The 26,181-nt window shown below is 59.4% G+C and overlaps 1 protein-coding gene across 2 annotated transcripts; it reads left to right on the forward strand.

Annotated features, from left to right (window-relative positions):
- The first annotated feature begins 231 nt into the window (after positions 1 to 231).
- On the forward strand, positions 232 to 25,747 carry TANGO2 (transport and golgi organization 2 homolog). 2 transcript variants are annotated; one of them, XM_082667712.1, is made up of 9 exons: positions 232 to 318; positions 8,615 to 8,712; positions 14,610 to 14,698; positions 18,635 to 18,754; positions 19,148 to 19,262; positions 20,215 to 20,285; positions 22,487 to 22,640; positions 23,013 to 23,113; positions 23,604 to 25,747. In XM_082667712.1, exons 2-9 carry the CDS (start codon positions 8,657 to 8,659, stop codon positions 23,642 to 23,644), a joined length of 747 nt encoding a protein of 248 aa, XP_082523838.1. In that variant the 5' UTR covers positions 232 to 318; positions 8,615 to 8,656; the 3' UTR covers positions 23,645 to 25,747. The 2 variants fall into 2 exon arrangements, with proteins under 2 accessions (XP_082523838.1, XP_082523837.1); XM_082667711.1 differs by having other exon boundaries at positions 23,009 to 23,113; positions 23,604 to 25,746.
- Positions 25,748 to 26,181: the final 434 nt, after the last annotated feature.

Genomic DNA, 26,181 nt, shown 5'->3' on the forward strand with positions numbered 1-26,181 from the left:
CGGGACGCTGGGCGGGCAGGTGACATGTCCTCGAGGGCAGGGCCCAGGGCCGGTGTCTGAACCAGACGAGCTGCGAAGGCTGCAGGGGTCACGAGGCGCAGCCGGGCGCTTGGCGCAGCCCCGGGGGCGGGGCGCCGGGAGGTGCAGCCCGGAGCGATGGTACGCGCAGCCAACTGTGCTCCGGCTCGCGGCGCGCCGCCCCGCCCCTAGCCATGCTGCCCATTGGGAGCGCGCAGACTGTGTGGGGGCGGGGCCTGGGCGGTGGCGGCGACGCGCGGGCGCAGCACCCGGAAGTCGGCGGCGGCGGCGAAGGAGGCGGTGAGTACGCGGTGGACTACGGGCGGCGGGTGGCCGGCGGCGGGTGGCCGGCTGCGTTCCCCGCGGTGCTCGGGGCTCGGAGTCGGGAAGCGGGTCTCGGGAAGTGGGGCGCGGAGTCGGAAGCGGCCGTACAGCCCGCCCTGCCTCAGTTTCCCCTTCTCGAGGCAGTGAATGCAAATCCAGCGGCCGGTCCGGGGAGACCAAGCCAACCCCGGCCGAAGGAGCGTTCCTCCCATTCCTGGAAGGCGTTTCCAGTGTCCCCGCCTGGGTGGGGCGTGGGCCCCGCAGGCAGGGCCGGTGTCCCTCGGTGGGGCATACTGGCCGGCCGGGAGCTGCGCGGTCACCGCGGGGCGAGGGTGGGTGGGCTCCGCGGCTGACGGCCCCAGAGCCCTGAGTCACGCTGCTCCCTCCCTGCGCCCTGCTGCGGGTGACAGCTGATGTCTCTCCGGGGAGGCAGCAAGTGCCAGGTCATCTGTGCGTCTGGACACGGTCTTCCTGGGGTGGCTCAGTACTCAGACCTTCCCCCCAGGGCGTCAGGGGAGGGGACTGGTCAGGGCTGCACGCTGGGCAAGGCCTTGTAGCCTCTGGGCTTTAAGATGCCTTCCCGCCCAGCAGCTACCATGCTCGCCTCTGGGCCACAGATTTGACGTGGGCCTTCTGGCCTTGGACCGGTCCCTGAGGCTCAAGCCCCCGTCTGTCCTCCACTGGGGATGTCACATGGTCAGCCAGGCCTGCCGCTGCCATCCTGCTGCGGACCTGCCCACTGATGTTTTGCTGTTGCTGTTTCCATGCGGCAGCTGTGCAGTAATGGTGCTGTATGGGGCGCCTACAGCTGGTAGTTCTTGGGAATCGCTTTTTGCTGCTTGTTCCTTAGTCTTCTGGGCACCCTTTCACGGCAAGTGTTTGTTGGCCAGATACCGTTCACAGCAAAGAAAACTCAGGCTGAGGGCCAATGGTGTTCCCAAGGTCAGTAAGAGCCAGGGTTGGCCTCTCCTCCTGAGCCCCTCTCCCAAGAACCTTCCTGTGTCGGGTGACCTTTCGTGTGGGATGGGGCTGCAGGAGGGTGGCTGTGTTGGCAGGTGGACACAGCAGAGCTTCTGTTCCCCCCTTTCCAGGTTCCCAGGGCTCCCAGTGGGCGGAGCATGTTGCCCTGGTGCTCCCACCCCCTTGGACCCCTGACCATTCACTTCAAAAGCATGTGTCCTGCAGTCCTGTGGCTGTGTGTTACTGGTGTGTCTGCAGAATGTAGACCCCTCAGACCAGGCCACTAGCTGTCAGCTCTGCCCTGCTGCCCAGCCCCTGAGCCGTATTACTGCCTCACGCTTTCTTTGTGTTTTCATTTCTGGGCTGTCACTTTGATCATATTTACCCTGGGTGTAGTCACATGTGGTGTTGTGGGGACTTATTCCTGTGCTGGCTGCTGCTCTAGAAGGCGCCTCCCAGTCCCACTCGCCTGTCCGTGGATGCTGCTGCTTCTGAGGATGTCAGTAGCCCAGGGCAGGGAGGTAGGCGGGCTGCTACAAATAGGGCCACACTCGTCACTGACACCCCAGATGTGTGAGGACTGGGTCCATCCTTTGGCAACATGTCAGCCGGTGTTGAGGACAGTTTGTTGGTCTGGACCTCGGGGTTTGGTGATGGGCTCTGAGAGAATGAGGTCACCCCTGGACCACTGAGTTCCCTTTTCAGGGTATTGATGAAGCCTTTTTTTTTTTTCCCTCTCAACTTTTTTTTTTAGGTTGCAGAAATAATGGATACACGCTTAAAAGTAAAGAGGCCAGCCCCCACCTCCTGGTACTCAGGGCGGCTCTGCTGGGTCTTCAGGACCATGCCTACTATAAGTATTTGCTTCCACCCTCTTTCAAGGGGCTGGTGGGAATGCCCCCTTCCTCCCCTATTAACCATGTGAGCTATAGGGGCCGCCATAAGGCCGGGCTGGCCCCCGCCTTGTGGGGAAGCTGTTCCTGCCAGGAGGGGCCGGGGTGCGGAGCATCCAGAGCTCGCCGTGGCTCACTGTATCCCTCATCTGTGTTGCCCTTTTGAACCTTGAAGGGACAGTGATACTTGGTATGAGGCTGAATTAGTGCTCCTAAGACATCTTGAAGATCTCAGGAAAGAGTGTCGCCATAGAAAATGTGTCATGGTGAAATGCTACTTATCAGCCAGATGACAGAGCGTAGATTGTGGAGTTCTAGGTCGTGGGCGGGGAGGAGGGCGTGGTGTTTGGGGGGTGGCGGTGGGCTGCTTGGAATGATTAGGATGGCAGGGCTTTCTCAGCGAAGGCTCCGAACAGGACAATGTGTTCCCATGTGTTTACCTCCTCTGCTGGCAGCCTGGGGGGACGTCACACGTCACTTGTAAAGAGCAGCTCCTGCTGTCCTGCTCTGCCCTGTGCAGGGTGGGTGGGCTGCCCAGCTCCTCTGCTCAAGGGCAGATGGACAGGCTGGCTAGCCTTGACCGCGTTCCTCCACATGTGTGCGGTGCTGGGCATAAGGAGTGGGGCCGCCAACTCTAGGGCTCCGTCACCCCCTGCCCAGAGCCCTAAGGAACAGCCAGAGGAGACTGATTGCTGGGACCCGGGGCCTCACTGTCCCGCTGGCCCAGGCCCCCTTGTTCCTGCTTGCTCGCACGCGTCCCTGCGTTCCTCGCTGCCTCTGGCCAGCGTGCTCCCCTGTCTGACAGAGGGAAGTGCTCCCCGAGGGCACAGGCCCCCACCCCACCCGGCGGTCACCTGAGTGTGTGGGTCCTTGTGCAGAACTCAGGGCAGCCTGGCCGCTCCATCCTGTTCTGAGGAGCTCTGAGCTGGGACTGGATCCACCTTGCCCGGTCTCCCGAGAATTGCTCTTCCTGCCTCGCCCCTCAGTGCCCCCCACCCAGAGTAGCAACTCAAAGCCAGCGGGGAAGGAGGGCAGGGTCTGTCCATGTTCTCCTCATGGGCAGCTTTCCACGTGGATGATCCTGTTTTCCCTACCGGAAGTGTGCAGCGTCCAGCTCCAGGGATGGTGCAGAGTGAGCCCAGCATGCAGCCGCCATCCAGATCAGGGTGTGGACACCGTCACTAGCACCCAGACGTCTCCCTGCAGGTCTCCATTGTTCCCTGGCCAGGTGGCCTGCCCTGCTTCTGTACCCACGCATGAGTCTTGCTTCTTCCTTGCCTCGTACAAGCACCGAGTGGTGTGCTCTGATGGGTGGGGTCCCGCTCTGCCCCATGCTGCTCAGGCAGGTGGACACCGCTATGGACAGACAGCCTGGCTTCCAGCTCCGGGCTGTGGACTTCCTCGTCTGTGTCACTTCATGGACACGGGTGCCCCACAGGGTGCCCCACGGGTGCCCTGATCAGTCGGAGTTTTAGAAGCTTCTGTGAAAAGCCAAGAGGGAGACTCACCTTCCAGATACCACAGCATGTGCTGAAGCTCAGGGGCTGAGGGGCCGAGTGGTGGGGTGTCCAGGGCGTGGCCCAGGTGGTGGCAGACAGCATGCCCGTCTGCTGGGAAGCATGGGGGTCCGTGGCTCACACCTCCCACATAGGCAGACCCTGGATACATCCTAGAACGAAGCCCAAACGCAACCACGCACGGAAATCAAGAGAAAGGGGCTCTTGCTTTGGGATGAAGAGGGCAAGAGCCATGCAGTACAAGTGGGGGGACTTGCTGTGGAAGGACAGATGGGTTCCAATGGAGGCAGCACAGGCAGAGGGATGGGCCACCCCACCCCAATGCCACCGCACTGTGGGACAGAGGCCCTGGATCCTGGCACGGTGTGCCAGTGGCTGCTGGGGGATGCCAGCAGACCACCTGAGCATCTCCTGCCACTGCGGTGAGTGTGGGGGGAGCAGTGGCGGGTACCCTCGTGCTGGACGCCCCTGCGCCAGACATTGGAGGGAGTCGGCCAGGCATGCTCATCTAAGAGCGTCACCCCCTGCCCAGTGATTCCGCCTCCTGGGTGTCTGCCTGGGAGACAGGAAGGCACCTGTCGGGAAGGTCCTCAGCCTGTTTGTAGAACGTGCGTGCCGGGCCCTGCTGTGTTGCTCTGCATGAGTGGAAGCTGGATGGCAAGAGTGGATAGAAGGCACACGTGCCCTGGGCAGCAGCAGGCAGGTGGGGGACGCCGCTACCCCGGGCGTGGGCGAACTGCACGGCCAGGTGGCAAGAAGACAGGGTGGCGGGGTCCTTGCATGTGATGGAGCATACATCTGTGGAGTATGTGGAGCCATGGGCAGGGGCCTTCCTTCGGGGCCTTGCAGTGAGCACAAAATGACATGCCCTCCAACCCTAGTGGTGACAAAGATGGCTTCTCTCTGCCACCAGGCCCAGGGACCCACTGCCACGCCACGTGGGCACCCCGGGCATTTGTCAGGATGTTCGGCCATCTCACAGCCTGCATGCTCCGGTCCCGGGAGGCCCCCTCAAGACTGCTGCCCATGAGGCTTCCCCTCAGCCCAGGCCACCGTCTGGGGTCTTCCTTCCGTGGGGGCCCGTCTGAGGCCTGGCTGCACCCCTGTATGCAAGGCAGTTGTAAGGCAGCCCCCCAGCGAGATACACATGGGCACAGTGATTCCAGGACTGTGGCCAGGACGGAGCCGGTTGCCCCACTGTGAGCTTTCCTGGGGGCTGCTCGCACCTGGGGAGGGTCAGCAGGGATGCTCAGGGGCACGCTGGCTTCCGAGCATTTCCATGACATGGCTGGAGCAGCTCGTTTGTGTGCCAGGGGGTGCAGATGGGCAGGTCCAATGCCCGGGGCATCCTGAGAGCATGTACAGGGGTCAGGAGACCCCACGTGTGCCCACACTATCACCCCGAGTGCAGCCAGCAGGCACCCCCATCCCCCAGAGCCCCCGTGTGGCCTCTGGCACCACCTGAACTCTTGGTGAGAGAGGAGCCTGCCCAGGATGTGCCCGACCTGGGAAGTGGGTCCCCATCTGTCCCTCCCCTGCCCCGTGGCACTGGGGCCTGGCCTCCTCCAGGTCAGTGTGTCACCTGCCCCATCGGGTGGGGGCCCTGCCTGCCTGGCCTGGGTCCCCCACTGCCATCCTGCTTGCCATGGGGCCAAGCGAGGGGGAGGGAGGGAGCCCCCTCACCTGCAGAGGGCAGGCGTGTGGCATCCGACTGCCATCCGCACACCTGGCAGGGTGTGCGCGTCACCTTAGCGGCCTCCACGCCCGTTGGGCCGGCACTGCTTCCTGTATCGCTTGAAGCCGCAGGCTTTGCCCACCTCCAGGCGGCGTCCTCCCTGTGGTCGCTGAGGCCCGTGGGTGAAACTCCTCATCAGGCCCCAGGACCTTCCTGCCCACCTCTGGCTCTGCCTCTGCCTCTGGCCACCCGGCCCTCATGGCGGCCCCAGCAGCCAAAGAGCTCTGACGGCGTGTGGACACCCCGGGCTCCAGGTGGAGACAGGCGGGGCGGGGATGGCATTAGAAAGCCGGCGCGCTTCTGCCCTGGTCGACCCCCCTTCCTCGGCACCTGCCAGCCCAGGTGCTCTTCAGGGTGACTTCCTCCTGACAGGCTTAGGTGTCACCTGGTGAGGAGGAGTGCTGAGTTTACCTGGAGCAGTGGGACCTGTTGAACTGCTCCCCCCACCTCACCTTCCCACTCCATGGCCTTGGAAGCCTTGGGAGCGGAGGGGAGCGTTTCTCAGGAGGGGAGCGTTTCCCAGCAGCGGAGCGCCCCAGGCAGGATACCCCAGTTAGTGCCCCGCTGCAGTGCAGTGGTGGGACAGCAGTGGTGTGTCCAGGGCTTGCTCTGGGAGCCCCGAAAGTCACAGGGGTGTCAAGGAGGATTCGCCAGGCCCCGAAGAAGGTGTTGGAGTTCGGCCTGGGTGGGGGCAGGATGGGAGAAGGGCCCTGCACCCACAGGACCTGCGAAGGAGGGTGCTGGGGGTGGTGGGAGTGAAGCGGGAAGGGGAGGGGCCAGTTGGCAGCGGGCCTGGCTCGAGTGGGGGGTGAGGGATTGGAGAGAAAGGCAGTTCCTGATGGTCTCCTCCCCAGGGGCTGGCTTTCCTCTGGTCCTTCCCTCCCAATGACTGCGTCTTCACTCTTCATTGAGGCCGCAGCCCTGGGTTCCGCGCCCACACTTCTTGCAGCAAGCTGCCCGGAGACCTCTCGGCAGCCTTCCTCTGACCACGGAGCCCTTCTTGCCACCACCTTCTGGAGGGCTTGTCTGCCACCCACCTGGGCCAGCTAGGGTGGCAGGGTGCTGCAGCCGAGTTGGGGGGCTCTGCATCTGGCCTGTGAGCAGCGGTGGCCGGCGACCTCACCCAGTGCCAGTCATGCAGCCTGGGCTGGGCGTGGGGGGGATGGCAGGCATGCTGGCCTCCTTTGACGGCCCAGAGTAGTGTGTTCCTGGTGAGGCAGCCCTCTGTCCTGGAGGGGCCGGGGTAGGTGGGATCTCAGCAGGGCTTCTCCCATTGACCTCGGCCAGCCTGGTTGCCACAGATGACACATTGCCTGGAGCATCCTTGTGTCTGGGAGAGACCAGCCCCCTCAGGGTGGGGGACCTGTGTCTTCTGTGCTGGACTCCGGTCACGTGGCAGGTGCTGGGAGCCCCGCCAGCTACACGGGACGGGTGGGATGACCCGGCTCTGTGACGCCCAGGGTGCTTCCCATCACCCTGCACTGCGTTCTGGGTGGTTCTCATTCTCTGTGCCTAATCTGCTCCAACATTGCCTGCCAAGTTTTAAGTCGTACTTCCTGGGGCTTCTGTTTCTAAAGGGTCTTTCTGGTGCTGGGTGGACCCCCCGTTTACTCTTTATCATGTCCTTTCCCTGCAGATATTCCTGAGCTCCTTTCTCCTGCACTCAGTGGCTGGTTTTTGGGACGTGTGGGGACTACTGCTGGTTCTTGCTGTGGTGCTTTGTTTTATGTGGTTCTTTCTATTGTACTGCTTTTTGTTCTTGAAATTATTTGTGAGACTTCTCGGAAGTCTGTGATGAAGAGGAAAACTTTGGTTTGCCTGGTGCCCAGGGGCACTGCCAGTGCAAGCACCCATCAGACCAAGTCCCTGGACCCCCGGTGTGGCCTAGCTCTGCACATGGAGCTTCTCATGGACCACCCCCACTTCTGTGCGCCTCCCCTGCGGTCCTGGTGTGGCTGTGGATACAACCCCCCCACCCTAGGTCCCTGTCCTGGGGCGGCTCTGGGCCGTGTCTTCTGTCTCCCTCACCCCTGAGGCCACCAGAGCCCGGTTTGCCCCATGGGCCAGTGCCCTGAGGCAGGAGCCGCTGCTGTACTCTGCTCTCTTTCCTCTCTGGGTTCCTGTGTTCTCTGAGATGTTGGCTAAATCCTGCACCACCTTGTCAGCTCTTGGTGGCTTTTAATATTTTTCACCTTCTTTCAAGCGTTTGGAGTTGCTTTTACCAGGGAGGTTGCTCCCAACAGTCTGCCTACTAGTATTGGGATCATCAGGCACTCCTGGGATGATGGCCACCAGTGGACACTACCAGGCCGCCCTGGCGGGAACCCAGCCTGTTCCCATCACCTTGGGGAACCCTTCTGCACAGGGCCCTTCGGCATCAGCACTGCATGTGGCCCAGCGTCCCTGGTGGGGGGGCAGCGGCTGGCAGCCCATCTCACATGGTGCATGTCCCCTAGCGCCCTGGGCTGCTGGAGATGGTGCTTGTCACCGCGGCAGCGCCTCAGCTGCACAGCCACAAAAATTGGTCCTCTGAGGCTGTCACCACATCTGTGCCTGGAGGAACACAGGGCTGAATCCTGGGGGTCCCTCCAGGGCCCGTGGGGGCTGACAGGGAAAATAGTGGGGTGAACCCTGACCCTGCCACCCGCGCCAGCCAGACCAGTGAGCATGAGTGAGAGGAGGTTGGGATGCCCGAAGGCCTTGTGCGCTGGGCAGCTACTGCATGGCTCTGAGCCACGGTTGTGTCTGTGGTGCTGGCCTTGGGCTCCGGCCCCTCCTCGGCTTCTCTTTGCATGGTGGCCAGAGCCACCACGCCCGCCCACCCACCATGCGATGCTGGCATGGCTTTGAAGCCGGGGTCAGTGTGGTGGGAACATCCTCCTGTGAATCCCAAGGTGGCAAGTGTTCCATTTCAGACCCCAGAACCAGAAGCAATTGCCAACAATCCAGGGCCAACGAGGTCACAGGCGTCAGGGGAATGTCTGACCAGTGCCCAGGAGCGTGTTTACAGGGATGGGCGAGTGTCAGGGCAGCCGACACGTGGTCTCCTCGTCCAGCGAGGGTCTGGGTGTTGTGAGCCTGTTCCATTTGGGCAAGGGAGCTTTGCAGGTTTGGGAGGCAATTCTGTCGTCTGCCATTTACTCAACTAATTTTTCCTTCTCCCGCAGACCTCGTTACCCCGTGTGAGCCAAGCCACCCCTTGGGGACCCATGTGCATCATCTTCTTTAAGTTCGATCCTCGCCCCGTTTCCAAAAATGCGTACAGGTAACCCCCTCGTGCTGCGTCTGCTATCCTGCTCGGCCTTGGGAACACGCCATCCTCAGTGCCTGTTTGGGCTCCATGTGCGGGGTCGGGGGCAGAGGCCAGGCCCTGGGACACACTGCCCGGGCCCTGCCCTGCCCTCTCCCACAGTGGCCACTCAGTGTGGGCAGGGACCCTGAGTCGATGTGCAGAGATGCTAAGACTGAGCCGCTGAAGGTGGCCATGTGGGCAGGATGGGGGAATGACGTGGGTACAGCACAGCCCTGCACCTCTGACTGGGGATCAGGTGGCAACAGAACAGTGGCAGGGAGCGAGACCTGGCTTGTGGGGCTGGAGCCTGTGGCCAGTGAGCAGTCTGGGTGGTGAGGGCAGAGTGCAGGGGGTGGGTCAGGGAAGCTGGGGGACCAGCTGGAGGAGGCAGGAGGCTGAGGCCAGGGAGGGGCCACACGGTCTGGTTTCCTCTCCTCCCCATGACCCCTGGCTCTGGACGGCGCCCCTCCATTCCCCGGCACCCTGGTGGGAATCCACCGACATTTATCCACATGGAGAATGAGGCTGGGATGTGACCCTCAATCACAGATGAGCCACTAGTGCGACTGCTTAAGAAGTTTACATCATCTCAAGATCTGGAACATTTCAACTGGCTTCTGGGATTCCGTGCAACCTGATGTGTGGCTGAAGTAACTCATTCCAGGCTGGGGAATGGGGAGAAAGGGGTGCCCAGTGTCCCCTTCCTGCAGGGGAGTGGGCAGCAGGGCCATGCTGGGGCCCGGGAGTTGGCCCTGAACAGCCCCTGACAGAGCATGCCGTGTGAGTCGGGGTACAGCCAGGGGACAGAACCCCGGAGCAGTGATTCGAGCAGGGAATGTCTAACTCGTGGAAATATAAACTGTTGTGAGATCGGGGTGCCCGAGGCAGAGCCTGTCCTTCATCCTTGGGCTGAGACCCAGACCTTGTTGGGGGCACAGCCGTGGCATACCGGGCGGCCGGGAGCTCTCTGGGCACTTGCTGGAAGTCTGCCCGCTCTGCTCACGCTGGCTGCTGTCGGGCGTTTGTTGCTGGGGAAGCCGCACCCAGAGCCTGGGAGAGAAGCCTCTCCCCCTGCAGCGTCCCTCCAGCGCCCTCTGCTGACAGAACTGGACCCGCAGCCACTGCAGAGCCCCCAGGAAGGGCGGGAGTGGGGCTGAGGCAACAGGTGGATGGATCACTGGCGCTGTCGCCTCCTGCGCTGAGAGTGGCACTCCTTCCTCCTGACAAGTGAGGACACGCAGCCTGATGGCCACCGAGTCCATGGCTGCCTTGGTTCTTACTCACGGATTCAGCCAAGCCCTGAGGTCACCCCTGTTCTCCTGGGAGGGAGAAGGAACGGAAGGGACGGGGAGGGGAGCCTGCGTCCTGCCACGACCTGCCTCTGACAGCTCCAGGGCTGGGACTCGGTCTCAGCATTGATCTCAAATGTTGTCCTAGCCTGATGGCGCTGGAGGTTGAGAGGGACTTCTGGCTCCGGGGTGGGCAGCTCTCACGTGTGATGTGGGACTAGGATGGGAGGAGTGGGGGTGGGGCTGCTGTGGGAGGGACACTGCAGCAGGGCCGTGAGGAGAGCCTGGTGAGCTGACCCTGGGCCCATCGGAGACCAAGGAGGGGCCCCCAGCTCCTGGAGTGGGGGGGGCAGGCTCAGAGCCAGGAGGCCTGGATGTCCTCACCTGGGCTCCCTCCCACCTAAGCTGTCACTGCCCTGGCTGGCAATGCAGCAGCTTCTACCCCCACCCCAGTGCCCATCACTGAGTTCACTGCCGGCCCCCCACCCAGTGATGTCAGGAGAAGATTTGTACTTTCTGTGTGTTTGTGGTTAAGTATACATGACATAAATTTACCTTTTTTTTTTTTGCCATACGCGGGCCTCTCACTGCTGTGGCCTCTCCCGTTGCGGAGCACAGGCTCCGGACGTGCAGGCTCAGCGGCCATGGCTCACTGGCCAGGGCCCAGCTGCTCCGCGGCACATGGGATCTTCCTGGACCGGGGCACGAACCCGTGTCCCCTGCATCGGCTGGCAGACTCTCAACCACTGCGCCACCAGGGAAGCCCAAATTTACCATTTTTAATCGCAGGGCTCAGCGGCATTGAGCATTCACACTGTCATGTAACCGTCACCAGAACTTCCTCATCTTCCCAAACTGACACTCTGTCCTCAACAAACACTGACTCCCATCCCCCTCCCCAGCCCCTGGCACCCACCCTCCTTCTTTTTGTCTCTATGACCTTGGCTCTTCTAAGTCCCTCATGGAAGTAGCATCATATGTTTTCTTTTTGTGTCTGGCTTTTTTTCACTCAACATAATGTCCTCAAGGTTCATCCACATTGTAACATGTGTCAGGATTTCCTTCCTTTTTAAGGCTGAATAATGTTCCTTTGTGTGGATGGACAACATTTTGCGTCGGCGTCCATCCTGTCAGCGGACACCTGTACTGTTCCCGCTTCTCAGCTGCTGTGGACATTAGTGTACAAGTACCTGTCCCAGCCCTCCTTTCAGTCCTTTTGGGTATATACCCAGAATCAGAAAATCCTGGATCACACGGAACCGCCAAGTTGATTTCCTCGTGTGTCTTCTGATGGCTGTGCCAGAGGCTCCCTGCAGCGTTGGTCCATGTCCTCATGTTGGGTGGTGGAGTGGGTCTTTGTGGCGCTTCGTCGTCATGCATCATTGAGACTAGGTCCTCTCCCCACAGCCGGAAAGGCCCAGACCCAGGGCCGCCGTCCACTTGGACACCGCTGCCCACAAAGCCTGTCCGGGGCCTGGGACCCACACAGTCCCCTGCTCCGGCACCTTCGACATCACACCTGTTTTCACCTGTGTTTGTGAGCTAAGGTCACCCGTGTCAGTAATGCTCCAGGGTCAGCTGATTGCAGAGGACTCTTCCATCTGGGTCTGTGGCCATCCCTGCCGTGTGTAAGCACTGATCTACACAGATCACCTCTGCCCTGAAGGACAGAGTGGGACATCCTCACTCTGATGCTGTGGGCGGTGCCGCTCCTGGCTTTGTCCTTTCCAGTCTCACGGGAACCTGTTTTCTGGCCTCCCTAGAATTAGTTCCTGAAAGATGAGGCCAGCCCTGTCAGCCCCACCGTGCCTGTGGGGTTCTTGAAGCCTCTCTCCCCTCCTTGGGCTGCAGCCAATTTAGAGCGTGTGTCCTGTGGGCTATTCAGCCAAGTGCCCTCGTGGGTGTGGGAAGGGAGGGGAGACAGCCCAGTGTGGCCGGGAGTACATGTGAACTGCCTCTGCAGAGCAGCTCCAGGCCTGATGTTGGGCTGGGCCGTGACTGTCATGGACCCCTCATCTGCACCCCACCCCCATGTCACCAGCCCACTGCCCTCCATATTGGGGCGCACATCCCTCCAGACGTGGCAGCCCTCCCCCATCATATCCCACTGCCATGTCCCCCCAGACACTGCCCAGCATGATCCCCCAGGCGCCCTTGGGTTTGACCTGCCTTCCAGGCTGCATACCTGCCCACCCACAGGTGCTGCGCCCTCCTGGGGTCACCCCTGGGGGGTCCCGGCCTCTGCACCACACCCCCCATCACGCCTGAGGTTGCCCAGCACTTGGAACCTCCATATTTTGCTGACACGATGAAAGTTCCAAATCAGGGGACCCCGAGTTCATGGGATGGGGATGTCCTGGGTGGGCCTGACCTCATCGGGGTGGCCTGCAGAGGGACCAGCCCCTCCTCAGGGAGTAAGCTGCTGCCCTTGGAGGGGCCCGTGGCCAGAGCTTGAGGGCAGCCTCCAGGAGGCGAGTGACCTCGGCGCATGGCAGGCGAGACCAGGGCCCCCAATCACATGGCTTCAAGAAACTGACCCCTGCAACAGCGGAGACGCCGCCGACCAGCACCTGTGTCACCCCGGGGCTGAGCACCTGGCCGAGATGATGGGTGGGCGTTGCTTTAAGCTGCCGCATTTGTGTAGATGTTTGGCTGCATAGAAGACCAGCATACTCCCGTCAGTATGGTGCTGTCATGGCTGTCACGTCACCACCCTCTTTGTCAAAATGTCATTTAGACCCACAGGTTGATGCTTTTACTGGCTCCACCTGGAGGGACTGCTGGGTCAGCTGTTGCCCTTTGGGGTGGCTTCCATGGAGGTCGTCACTACTGGACACTTCACTGGACCCTGGCCTGTGCACCCGTCACTGCTGCCAAACTCCCCCCGGCGGTGTGCAGACCCCTGCCCTGACTGTGCCCAGACCCACCCCTCAAATGGTGACAGACCCTTTCCATGACTGTGCCCAGTGGGACTCGGAAGTGAGGAGTGAGGGGCTTCCTCTCGCTTGGAGCCTCCACGTGGTACCATCATGCCCACCAGCAGTTCGGCTAAACAGTGACTCTGATGAAAGCAACCCAGCGCTTCAGGCTCCTAGCGATTAGCAAACATCTCGCTTCTTGTCTACAAATGGGCAGTTGGAGTAAGAGGACAGAGGCACTGCTCTTTCGCTTTGTTCTTTTCCCTAAGTTTTCCTTTCTGGAGTCTTCACAAGAATGGTAACCAGAAGCCACGGCACCGGCCTGGTTCGGGCTCAGCCTCCCGTCCCCTGCGACTGCAGGGGTCAGGCGAGCGGGCAGGTGAGGGGCGCTGGGCACCTGAAGGAGGATGCTTGATCCTGGCACAGGAGCCACTGCACCCTCTGGGGGGCCCAGGCCCCGCAGCCAAGTCTCCCCATGCAGGGAGGGGGGGGCATTGCGCTGTCCTTCTCCTGACTGCTGGTTAGCCAGCTTCTGCCAGGATGGGTCCCGGACTGGGTCCCAGGGGGACAGGGCAGACATGGCAAGGGGCCATGGGGTCCAGGTCAGGGCCTGGCAGCTGGAGCTGCAGAGGATCCTTCTGTGAGCGGCTGCAGCTTGTGTCAGAGACAGTGAACCCCCCCGCCCCCTGCACCTGAACCTGGCGCAGCCCTAGAGCCAGCTGTGTGGAGGGACAGCCAGGTCACAGGCTAGACAGGTATCCTGAGGGTGGTGAGGCTCCAGGGTGGTCCCTGGCAGTGCCAGCGCCTGTGGCCGAGGTGACGTGGGAGGCACAAGTGGGGGGTGACACGTGCACACAGGTGAGAGACTTGCAGGGCCCTGGGGTGCCAGCACTGGTTTTGCCTTCAACTTTGTGAGTGTCTTTGTTAATTCACGTTTTACCACAAGCCGATATTCATGAAATCAATGAGTCGATGCAAACAGTACTTCTGAAGACTTCTGAGGATCTAACCCCTGACTCAGCGAACTTGGTTTCAGACCCACTGTGGCCCCAGGTGCCGTGCCCACCTGCGGTGCTTGGAGGGTCCTTCGGTGGCCACTCTTAGACCCCGGGGTCTTCGGGACCCTGTGGGGTGACCCTGCCCACTCAGTCGCCGTCTGTGTTCATAGTTATTTTTATTTATTTTTTTTTTTCATAGTTATTTTAAATGGCAGAGCTGACCGAAAACTTCGTTTTCTTACCTCAAAACCAGGGCCCTGAAAACATTGATGTCTTTGCTAATTGCCAAAGAAATACTTGTTTGATTCATAATACAAAACACTAGTGAAACACAGAAAAGTCCTCACTCGCTCCCTCCCAAAGACACCCCAAAGCGCGGGATGGAGCAGCCCTTGGAGTCCCTGAGCGCTGGTGGGAGGCTTACAGGGTGTCCCTCAGGGGAGGGACCGAAAGGCAGGAAGACACGCCCGCCCAGCGCCCTGTTCCGGGTGGCGGAGCCAGCAGGGCTGAGCCGGCAGCCACCCATCTCCTCCTCCCAGTGGGGTCCCGTCCTCTCTGGGACTTGCCCAGGTTGCTGCCTACCAAGGTGCTTTGTCTTGGTAACGAGAGGAAACACGTGACTCTTCCACATTCACGCGAGACCCTCAGCCGTGCTCTCTCCTCAGGCTCATCCTGGCCGCCAACAGGGACGAGTTCTACCACCGGCCTTCCAGGGCTGCAGACTTCTGGGGGAACAACAACGAGGTCCTCAGCGGTGAGTGTCCCCGCTGTCCACCCAGCACTGTCCACTCAGCTTCACGTGCCCGGATCCCCGGGGGAAGCAGCTGGAAGGTGGGGGTTGTATTTGGATCCACCATCCGCTGCGGTTGGTCTCGTGTGAGGCATGATTTCAGACCGGTCACCTCGGAGCATCATGGTTATGCGTGCACGTGTGTGTGTGTACATGCATGTGTATGTGCATGTGATTCTGTTAGACACATGCACCCCTTGCCCCAGGGAGAGTGGCCTGAGTTTGGGGAGCAGAGGCCCGGCTGGCAGGGCTGGGGGAGCCGATGGGGAGCCCATGGGGTGGAGTGGAGGTGACCGCACCCTGCCTGCCCTGCCGGTGGCTTCCGCGGGCCCCTTGGAGGGAGCAGCTCCTATTCCTGCAGGCAGGGGCCACTCGGAGGACGTGCAGACAGGTGTCGGCCGGGCCAGGGACCCTCTGCCTGCGGAGCCTGGAAGCTCGTCTGGAGCATCCACGAAGGCCTCCAGTGTGGACTGGGGTCGGGCAGTGGTGCTGCGTGGGAGGAGGATGGGAGTGGGGAGACCAAAGTGGGGGTCTGAAAGGAGGTGGGGAGAGCTGTGAGCGGGGCCCTCAGGGTGGGAGTGCAGGAGGGTGGGCGTGCAGGAGGATGAGGCTGGGTCTCGGCCTCACCAGAAGCTGCTCAGGAGACCTTGGATACCTGCTTGCTCGGGAGTGCGGGGTGGGGCTGGCGGGGAGGCCCCCGCTGCCTGAGCTCTGGGCACAGCGGTCATGTGTGTGGGGACTTCAGCCAGGCTGGCCATGGCTCCCCCAGAGGTCCAGTGGCAGGCCTGCTGGGCCACGGGAGGGGGTCCTAGGGGAGCCTGTGGGCATGGCCAGGACCATCCTGGGCTAGGACGGAACAAAGGGATCGTGGGGAGAGGGCAGGCCGTGTGTGTCACTGCTGCAGGGCACGCATGGGAGGCTGAAGTGGGGGCTGCTCAGGACGGGTGAGGTGAAGGGTGAGGAGCTGATCCTTCGGGAGGGAGGCAGGAGGCACTGCTGGGGCACTTTGTCGATGAAGACATGGAGGCTCAGACGAAGGGTGAGCCTGCCTGGGCCCCTTGGCTGTCCTGGCCCCTGGGTTCCATGCTTCCTGCCCTGGTCAGTGCCCATCCCGCTGGGGAGCCCCAGCCACTCAAGTCCTTCACCCTTTGCAGTGGTTTGGAGGCGGCCCCTGGTGCGTTGATACGCGTCCTGCCAAGCGGGAGGGTGGCCCTGCTGCACCGCAGTGCTGGGTGGGCCCGTGGCCACCACGCCTGGCTCAGGCCTGGGAGACCCCAAGGTCCACCCCCTCCCTCTGTCTGGCATCGCCCAGCGTGCACAGAATTGTAGCAGCAGCGTCAGCATTGCTGGGGACTTGTTAGGCGTTCAGGAACCTCTGGGTTCTGTTTCTTCAAGTCCTCCGTCTCCTGCTGTCTCTCCTCAGCCCCCCCAGTCACACGTGTGTCAGTTTATCTGAAGTGATCAGTGCCCTTCGGTTATGCTTGGTTCACTTAAAAGCCCTCTGTTGTCCCTGCTCCTTTTTAGGTGGTTTCTATCGCCATATCCTTTACTCACGTTCACTAACCTTTTCTTCTTTAGTGTCTAACCTGCTTCTAATCCCATTCTGCATATTTTTCATCTCACACACTGTAGTTTTTATCTCCAGAAATTCCACCGTGGTATCTTCCTTGTCTGGACTGTGTTGTTTGGCCAGATGTGGAAGCTTCATTCACTTTCTAGTTGTTGGTTTGTCAGAAGCCTCTGTGCTCTGGATGTGGATCCTTTGCTGGATAATTGTGTCACTGTCTCATTTTCTTCATGATGTCCTTTGGTGAGCAGAATATTTTATTTTAATGAAGTGCTGTTTATCTTCTGTTTTGTGACTTGTTCTTTTTGTGTTTTACCCACAAAGTCTTTGCCTATCGTGAGGTCGTAAAGATATTTTCCTCTGTGCTTCTGGAAGCCTCCTGATTTGGGTTTATGCTTAGGTCTGTGATGTATCTCAAATTAAACTTTGCGTGCGGTGCAAAGCAGGGACTGAGCCACGCCTACTTCTCCGGCTGTCCCCACAGCACCAACCAGTGGGCCTCCTCTGGCCTGTGCATGACTACGGCAAACTGGCTGAAAGTCAGTTGATCACATCCGTGTGGGGCCATTGTGGACTCTTGTGTCCCACTGACATGGCTCGGGTGCTGCAGCCTCTGAGCAAGTCTGGGAACCAGCTGAGGTGAGCCCTGTGGCTTTGCTGCTTGTTGGAACTGCTGTGGACGTCCTGAACTTCAGGGCCAGCTTATGAATTTCTATAAACACCAGCCCACAGGGTCTTCACTGGGATCATGTCACCCTCTTGGTCATTTGGGGAGAACTGTCATCCTTTTTCTGTTTTGTTTTATTATTTTTTTATTGAAGTACAATTGATTTACAAGTTTGTCTTAATTTCTGCTGTTCAGCACAGTGATTCAGTTATACATACATATGTGTATATTCTTTTCCATTATGGTTCATTATAGGATATTGAATATAGTTCCCTGTGCTGTACGGTAGGACCTTGTTGTTTATCCATCCTATATGTAATAGTTTGTATCTGCTAATCCCAAACTCCCACTCCATCCCTCCCCTCCCCCCCCTTGGCATCCACAAGTCTGTTCTCTATGTCTATGAGTCTGTTTCATAGATATGTTCATTTGTGTCATATTTCAGATGACACATACAAGTGATATCATATTATATTTGTCTTTCTCTTTCTGACTTATTTTACTTAGTACAATAATTTCCATCCATGTTGCTGCAAATGACATTATTTTATTGTTTTTTTTATAGCTGAGTAATATTCCATCGTATATATGTATTACATCTTCTTTATCCATTCATCTGTCAGTGGACGTTTAGGTTGTTTCTATGTCGTGGCCATTGTGAATAGTGCTGCTATGAACATTGGGGTGCATATATCTTTTCGAATTAGTTTTCTCTGGGTATACGCCTAGGAGTGTGATTGCAGGATCATATGGTAGCTCTATTTTTAGTTTTTTCAGGAACCTCCATACTGTTCTTCACGGTGGCTTCACCAATTTACATTCCCACCAACAGTGTAGGAGGCTCCCTTTTCTCCATACTCTGGGAGAACTGTCCTCTTAACCATGTGAGCTTCCCGGGCAAGGAACAAGACTCCTCCTTTAACTAGGTCTGCCTGACGTCCATCCCTCAGCACACACGTCTTTCCTGTAACATTTTCCTAAGTGTTTTGAAAATCTTTCAGTGCTGTTGTAAATGATTAATTGAATTTTCATTTTCCAGTTCTTGCCAAGTATTCACTTACTCCAGTAGGTTTTTTTTGTAGATCCTTTTGGATCTTCTTCACATACGATCCTATCTTGTACAAATAAGGACAGTTTTGCTTCTTTCAGATCTTTGCAGCTTTTAGTTTTTCTACTATTGTAACTTATTATTGTTATAATAATAGTATGTTAATGACTTAGCTATTTTCACTCCAGTTGTCAAGTGAAATGCCCCTCTGGCCTGGGAAGACACTCTCCTGGGGCTGTAGTGGCCTTGCTGGCCCTGCGGCGGGGCCCACGGTTATGGAGGGTTGCAGCCTGCGGGGCTCCTAGTGAAGGGCCCGCCGAGGGCTGGGTCCTGCCTAGGGAGGACAGCCAGTGTCCCTATACCTGATCGGGATGCGGGGCTGGGGCCTGGCGCGATTTCTGCGATGGAGCTGGTGCTGTGCCCCCAGCCTGATGCCCACCCAGGCACCAGGATGTGTTGTGCAGGGGCCGGGGGTTCCCAGGGGCATCAGGTGTTGTCCCGGGAGAGGGTCTCTCCCACATACCCATGGTCCCCAGGGGCTGCCTCAGACTGCGGTGTTCCAGCCCCCGTTTCACCACAAGGGCTGCTGGGCTGGTGGTGACACTGTTGTTGCCGCAGGGCTGGACATGGAGGAAGGCAAGGAAGGCGGCACGTGGCTGGGCATCAACACGCGGGGCAAGCTGGCGGCACTTACCAACTACCTGCAGCCACGGCTGGACCGGGACGCCCGGGGCCGAGGTACGGGGCGGGGGGCGGGGCTTCCTGGGCACCTGGAGGGATGGGAGGAGTGACGAAAGGAGGGGCCCTGAAGCCCCCTGGCTGGCAACGCCGGGAGCCACCCTCGGCCTGGCCATATGGCTCCCACTTGTGGCCATGGCATGGCTCCCGACTGCCGTGTTGTCACTGCCCATCTGGTAGACATATACTGTCCCCACTGAAGACGTTTCCCCTCGTGCTGGACTTCCACGTCGGGGCACAACAGGAAAAATTTTCAGAATCAGAGTTCTTGGTGCCGACCTCCTTGGCTGCCGGGTCGCTGAGATGGGGCCGTCCCGTGGGGGACCGTCAGTCTCCCCAGGAGAGGGGCTCAGTCCTACTGCCCCGGCCATGGGTGTGTGTCCCCTGATGCAGGTGAACTCGTGGCTCAGTTTTTGACCTCAGACATGGATAGCTTGTCCTACCTGAAGAAGGTCTCCGCAGAGGGCCACCTGTACAACGGCTTCAACCTCATAGCGGCCGACCTAAGGTGGGTCTACCGGCTGGGGATGCAGCCCCCAGGCGCCGCACAGGGCCGGGTTGCAGGCTTGGCAGGCAGCGGGAGCCGGGGCATCTGTGGCAGCCTCTCTGGGGACATTACACCTGGTGGGCTCAGGGAGCGTCCCAAGGGCCGAGCCCCTCCCAGATCCACTGTCCTGGGGACTCAGGGATCCAAGCTGGGGCAGTGTGAGGGCCGCCAGCTCCTGCTGTGGGAGCTGGAGTAGGGCCGGGGGTGCACGCGGGCCAGATCGGTCCCTCCGTCTCGTCTCCTCCCCGCTTCTGTGGCTGAGGAGCCCGTTTTTGAGCCATACCTCACTTGCCCTGTGGTCTGGTGGCAGAGGTGCCCCGGTGGAGAAGGCGGTGCAGGCACAGCTGGGTACAGAGACCCCGGGCCCCATGGTGGTCGGGCACTGCCGAGTGCTGGGCAGAGTGGGTGGCAAGGCTCACGTCGGGTTCTGCAAGGGGCTCGGCAGACGGCTCCTGGGGCAATGACGCTGTCCATGCCACCCATGGGCCCTGTCGCCAGAGGATATGGTGGCCGGGAGCTTTCTCCGCCCGGGGTGGGGCAGACCAGCTGGGAGCAGGGCAGGAGCAGGGGCAGAGGGGCCTGTCCTAGAGGCGGGAGGAGCAGGTCCCCCAGGGAGGTGCAGGCCCTCGAGTCTAGGGCGCCTGCGCTGGCTGTGAGATTCAGGAGTCAGGTTGCTGGGACTCTGCAGGAGGCTGGGGCCACGTCGGGAAGTGGCAGTTGGAGTGTGGCCAGGCCCATGTTGGCACACACAGAGATGCTGGGCAGGGTGGGGGGCAGATAGCTCAGCAACAGCGGTGCCTGCACGGATGGTGCCACCCGAATGCTGGGGCCCGGGCTGTGGGGCTTGCCAGGCAGCGAGGGTTGGGGACGCCCTGTGGCTCCTGTCTGACCCTGTCTCCCCTCTGGTCCGCAGCACAGAGAAGGGAGATGTCATTTGCTACTATGGAAACCGGGGGGAGCGTGAGCCTGTTGCCCTGGCACCAGGTGAGGCTGCTCTGGCGGGTGGCACAGGGTGGGGCTGCTCCTGTGGGGACCCCAGTACTTTCAGGGACCGGGTCCCTGCTGATTTCCCTCCTGGTGCTGTTTTTCGGCCGTTCGTGTACCTTGTGCCCAGTAGTGGCCATGGCCTCACCCGGTCCACATGAGGCTGCACACAGGTTAGGTTGCCTTCCCCCTGTACCGAGTCCCTGGCTGTCTGGAGAGAATTGGAAGCTAAAAGGCACAAAAGGACGCAGAGACCTTCCCCCGCAATTCTGTGGCCTTTGTGGAAGCATCTGGAAACCACCCCATAATGCCCTCAACTGTGACTAGAGATGCTTCTTTTCTGCTAAATTGCTGCTTAGAAGGAATTCTTTTGAACTCCATCCTATTTCATCCCTGAGCCAGCCGCGCCTGATCCATGTCCCTTAAAAAAATAAACAACAGCTCCATTGAGACATAACCGCGTGTCATACAGTTCACTCATTAGAGTGTGCCTTCAGGTGTTTTACTCTATCTACAAAGTGGTGCAACCATCACCAAAATCTAACTCCAGAACATTTTCATCACCTCACCAAGAAACCACACCCACTGGCACTGTCCCTGGCCCCTAGAAACCACTAGTCTCCTTTCTGTCTCTGTGGATTTGCCTATCCTGCACATTTTACATAAACAGATGCAGACAATATGTGGCCTTTTGTGTCTGGTTTCTTTCCCTTTCTGTAATGTTTTCAAGGTTCATCCATGCTGTAGCGTGAGTGAGGGCTCCATTCCTTTTTATGGCTGAATAATATTCCATCGTGTGGATTTTCTGCCTTTTGTTTATCCATCATCCACTGAAGGACACTTGGTTGTATCCACCTTTTGGCTATTGTGGAAAATGCTGCTGTGAACGTTTATTATGTTTTTGTGGGGAAACGTTTTCATTTCTCTTGTGTGTGGACCTAGGAGTGGAGTTGCTGGATCATAAGGTAACCATTTAACCTTTTGAGGAATTGCCAGACTGTTTTCCAAAGCAGCTGTACCATTTTATTTTCCCAGCAGCAACTTATGAGGTTCCAGTCTCTCCCCATCCTCGCCAAGACTTGTCACTGTCTGACTTTTTGATCGCAGCTGTTCTGGGCTATGGTGCGGTCTCACTGTGGCCTTGATTTGCATTTCCCTGATGGTTAATGACGTTGAGCAGCTTTTCATGTGCTTGTTGGTCATTTGTGTATCTTGTTTGGAGAAATGTCTATTCAAGTCCTATGCTTGTTTTTAAATTGGGTTGTCTTTTTGTTATTGAATTGTAAGAATTGTTTTATATATTTTAAATACAAGTCTCTCATCAGTTACATGATTTGCAAATATTTTCTCCCATCCTGTGGGTTTTTCCCCTTTCTCGTTGGTCTCTTTTGAAGTACATCATTTTAAATTTTGATGAAGTCCAGTTTTATGGGGGTTTTTTGTTGTTGCTCATGCTTTTGGTGTCACATCTAGGAAGTCATTTCCTAATCTGAGGTTGTGTAGCTTTTCCCCTATTTGGTTTTAGCTCTCATGTTCAGGTCTTTGAGACGTTTTCAATGGACTCTTGTGTGTGGTGCGCAGTGGGGGTCCTGCTCTGTTCTTTGCATGTGGCTGCCAGGTGCCTGATGGATACAGTGTGGTGATGCCGTGGCTGGCGGTGTGACTATGGGCCCCACAGTGCCAAGTGGCAGTAGTCGTGTCAGAGTTGGCCCGGAGTCCGGTAGCAGCAGAGGGTAGTGGCTCTCTGTCCTTGGTGCATCTTTTCAGGCCGCATGGCTCTGGGTTGGCTGCCCCTGCTGCCTCTTTTGAGAAGAGGCTCTGGGGGCCTTTCCACCTTGAGACTGGGACTCTTCTTGAGAACTTGTCCTGAGAAACTTGCTCTAAGCCCCTACAGCGCCCCCAGCCAGGGACCTGGCCTACGCCTCGGGCCGGCCAAGGTCAGCGGGCTCCCTGACCCCGGCTGACCCCGGTGGGCCGCCTCCTGGCCTCAGGCTGTGGTGCTCCCAGCCTTGACCTTCTCAGGTGGACCCCCACGTCGGGCTCCGCCACTTATGGACGGACCTTCCTCTGCTGTTGATTCCGATCACCCACCCCCAAGGCCTGGCGAGTTCCTGGACGCATGTAGAGAAGGGGCGGGTGGGTGGAGTTCCAGCCAGAGTCCCCCCCACCTCCCACGCTGGCCGAGCCAACCCCTCCTGCAGGGACCTACGGGCTAAGCAACGCGCTGCTGGAGACGCCCTGGAGGAAGCTGTGCTTCGGAAAGCGGCTCTTCCTGGAGGCCGTGGAGCGGGGCCAGGCGCTCCCCAAGGACGCCCTGGCCGCCCAGCTTCTGGACGTGCTCAACAATGAAGAGGCGTGAGTGCTGTGCCACACACACACACACACACACACGCCCCCGCCCCCCGCCAGCTCTGAGAGGTGGCTACTGTCCTTCCACAGGGCCTGCACGGCTCTGACCGGACAGAGCCCATGAGCTCGTGTCCCTGGGCCTTGGGAAGCTCCTGGTGGCCCCAGCACAGGGACTGGCCCCCACAATGGAGCCCTGAGTTAAAGGCTAGATGGAGGTTCGAGGCCTTGACCTGGAAAGTGCCCGGAACAACCCTTGTGGTTCCCCCAGCCCCTCTCTGAGGCTGGTGGGCTCCTCAGGCGCTGCAGGGCTGTGGCTGAGCGTTGGCGGGGATAGGTTTGGGGCGGCCAGTGGTGACCCCTCCTCTGTCCTTCAGGCAGCTGCCAGACCCAGCCATTGAGGCCCAGGGCAGGGAGTACGTGCAGCCCATACTTAGCAAGTACGCAGCTGTGTGTGTGCGCTGCCCGGACTACGGCACCAGGTACGACGGATGGGCCGCTGGTGCGCCCTCCTGTCCCTGGAGGAGCCCATCTTGCCCAGCTCCTCCCCACCTCCACCCTGTCTAGAAGCCATTGCAGGTGTCTGGGCACCACCCCAGTGGTGGTGCTGGGAGCCCTGGGGGTTCTGAGCAGGGAGGTGCCTGGTCAGCCCAGGGCCTACCCTGCTGAGAGTGGTGGGCGATCAGGGCTCATGCTGCAGAGGGTGGGCAGGGCGGCCTGGGGGTGTTTCAGAGGGGAGGTGATAGGACTTGTGGGCAGGGGCCTGCAGGACCTGCGGCTCAAGACCCTGATGCCTCACAGGGGACCCTCTGCTCGCCGAGACAGAGGCTGCTGCTCTTTGTGACCCATCTCGAGCCAGGCCAGTGCCCAGCAAGGCCCCTCGCACCTCTGGTCTGATCCATTTGGGGCTCTGACTGGCGTGCAGGGGTCCAGGGGCAGCGGGCTGAACGCAGGCCCCATGCTCTCTTTCAGAACCAACACGGTCATCCTTGTGGATGCAGATGGGCACGTGACCTTCACAGAGCGAAGCATGCTGGGCACGGACCCCTCTTGCTGGGAGACCAGCACCCACGAGTTCAGGCTGCAAAGCTAACCCCCACCCGGGTGTGGCCGGGGCTCCCGGGAGGCCCTGTCACAGGTACTGCCTGTGACTCGGCCAGCGTCCCCCAGGGCCAGAGCCCTCTGATGTGTGTGAACTGTTTGCATCCCCATGTCAAGCTCGGGGTCCAGCCTTATGACAGAGGCCCATGGCCAGGTGTACGGCAGGCCCAGGTGTGCTGTGCCTCCCCCGGCCCATGCACAGAAGCTCACACAAGGCACACGTGACACCCATCATGCATGCGCGCACACGTTACAGGCAGTAGACGTGTACACACGTGCTCAGACACACACACGCTCCAGGCATGCACCCCCCATGCGAGCCAGACACGCAGAGCTGTGCCTCTCAACACCCACACGTGCTTCTGGCCAGTGAGTCTTGCTGTGATCCCGACAACAAGAGTGGATGTCTGTTTCAAAGCGGCCCCTCCTCTCCTGGGCGTAGCCAGTTCCTGACCACCAGCCCTGCTCTTGGAGAGGACACAGGCCACATTTGAATGAGGAAAACCTCCTCCATAGCAGAGGCACAGGCCGCTGGGTGGGTCCGGTGGTTCTGTGGGTGCCGAGGGGTCCTGTGCATGGAGCTATCTTGTGAGGGAGCATCCATATGCAATGGGCCGCCTCAGCAGGCTCTCAAGCCTCCACCTGTGCAGGAGGATCATGGGTTCCGGGCAGGCCCATCTCAGGGAGGGGACACAGTTGCCCCTGCCATTTCCCTTCTCCTAGGGAGTTAAACTTCATAATAAGACTCTGTACTTAAATGTGAGACGCTGATAATAAAACTCTGAGGCCGTGGTGAGCCAGTGCATTCCAGGCCCTTGACTCTGTGACAGGATGACCAGAGCTGCTGTCCGGGAGCCCCCAGGAGCTCCTGGGGCCCAGACCCCGGTGCAGGGCTCTTCCACATTTCCCTTTTGCTCATGGCCTCCTGAGCACTGTGACGGAAGCCAGGAGTTCATCCGGGTGCAGGTGGGAGCCCCGGGGAGCCGTGCACACGGGCTGGACCGTGGAGGCCAGGGGATGGCAGGAAGGGCTGGGCTTCGGGTAACAGAGCAGGTGGAGTCTGTCCTACCCCAGGGCCCTTGTTTTGGGCAAGCACCTGGAGCTCCTGTCCCCAGCTGGGGCCGGGCATTCGGGGGTCCTGTGTCCAATGCTGACACTCAGGCTTCCCTCCGCCTCGGCGGTCGACCCAACTTGGCCTTCTCAGTGCAGTGACTGCTCGGGTGGGCTGTAGACCTTGATTGGGCCCAACCTGCCTCTCCATCCCTTCTCCCTTCCTGCTCACCACCCCACAGCCAGGCATGAAGGGGCTCCCAGTATGATGCAGCCTGTGCCCCCCACCCACGTGTCCAGCTGAGCCATGGCTAGCCAGGCTCCCAGCTCCGGCACTGCCAACACCCTCTGTCTGCTTTAGCAGGCCACCCCGCACCATGGAATGGACCAGGTCCCCACACCAGCGCCTGCCCTGGCCAGGCAGGTCTGCCCTCGTGGGGCGCCGCTGGACTGGGTACAAAGCCATCTGAAGAGCCTTTCAGATGTTTGCCGCTGCCCCAGGGACGGGCCTGCACAGGAAAAGCTTCCCCACACTTGTCATGGTCCCCTCTGCCCCTGCCTGCCCTGGGCTCCCTGGCAGCTTGGAGCCCCTGACGAAGGGGCAGCCCAAGACTTGTTTCTATTGTTATGGGCTGAGTTGTGTGCCTTCCAAAAGATATGTTGGACCCCAGCAACCAATACCTCAGAATGTGATCTTGTTAGGGTCTTTCCACAGGTAATCAATCAAATGGGATCGTTAGGGTGGCCCTAATCCAATATGAGTGGTGTCCTTATAGAAAGGGGGAAACGTGGACACAGGGACAGACAGGCACCCAGGCAGACGTCTGTGAAGACTGGAGCTGGGCTGCCTCACGCCAAGGAACCCCAGAAGCTGGGAGAGAGGCCGGGACACGTCCTCCCCTGGAGCCCTCAGAGGGAGCAGGGCCCTGTGACACCCTGCTCTCAGACGTCCAGCCTCCAGAACTGTGAGAATAAATTTCTGTTGTTTAAGCCCCTCACTTGTCGTACTTTGTTATGGCAGCCCAAGCAAGATTAAAAAATTGTGACCTTGCTTTACACACAAGGAAACTGAGGCTTGGGGAGACACAGTAACAGCCCCTCAGTCCCCAGGTGGGTGGGGAGGCAGAGCCACGAGGCCAGGAGGGAAGAGGATGAGGGCGAGGTGGTCCTCAGGGTCCTGCCACACCCGGCTCACCCTGCTGCCTGGCACCCCTGCCTTCGCCTCACTTGCCCTGGCTCTTGCCACTGCTCCTGCTCCAGGGCCTTTGCTCTCGCTGTCCCCTCTGCCTGAAGGGCTCCTTCCCCAGACACCCAAACCGCACTCCCCCTCGTGTCCCGCAGGTCTTTGCTGAAGTCCCGGGCAGTCGACCTGTCTAAGGCAGTCTTCCCTCCCTTGGTC

The sequence above is a fragment of the Grampus griseus genome (genome assembly GCF_964374135.1).
Source record: "Grampus griseus genome assembly, chromosome: 12".
Taxonomy (NCBI): Eukaryota; Metazoa; Chordata; class Mammalia; order Artiodactyla; family Delphinidae; genus Grampus; species Grampus griseus.

What these genes read in the sequence shown, in the direction of transcription:
- TANGO2 (XM_082667711.1), top strand. Translation starts at nt 8,657, where the DNA reads ATGTGCATCATCTTCTTTAAGTTCGATCCTCGCCCCGTTTCCAAAAAT. An exon ending in CTCATAGCGGCCGACCTAAG is followed by an intron (nt 19,263 to 20,214) that starts GTGGGTCTACCG and finishes TCTGGTCCGCAG; the next exon opens with CACAGAGAAGGGAGATGTCA. An exon ending in GTGCTCAACAATGAAGAGGC is followed by an intron (nt 22,641 to 23,008) that starts GTGAGTGCTGTG and finishes TCTGTCCTTCAG; the next exon opens with GCAGCTGCCAGACCCAGCCA.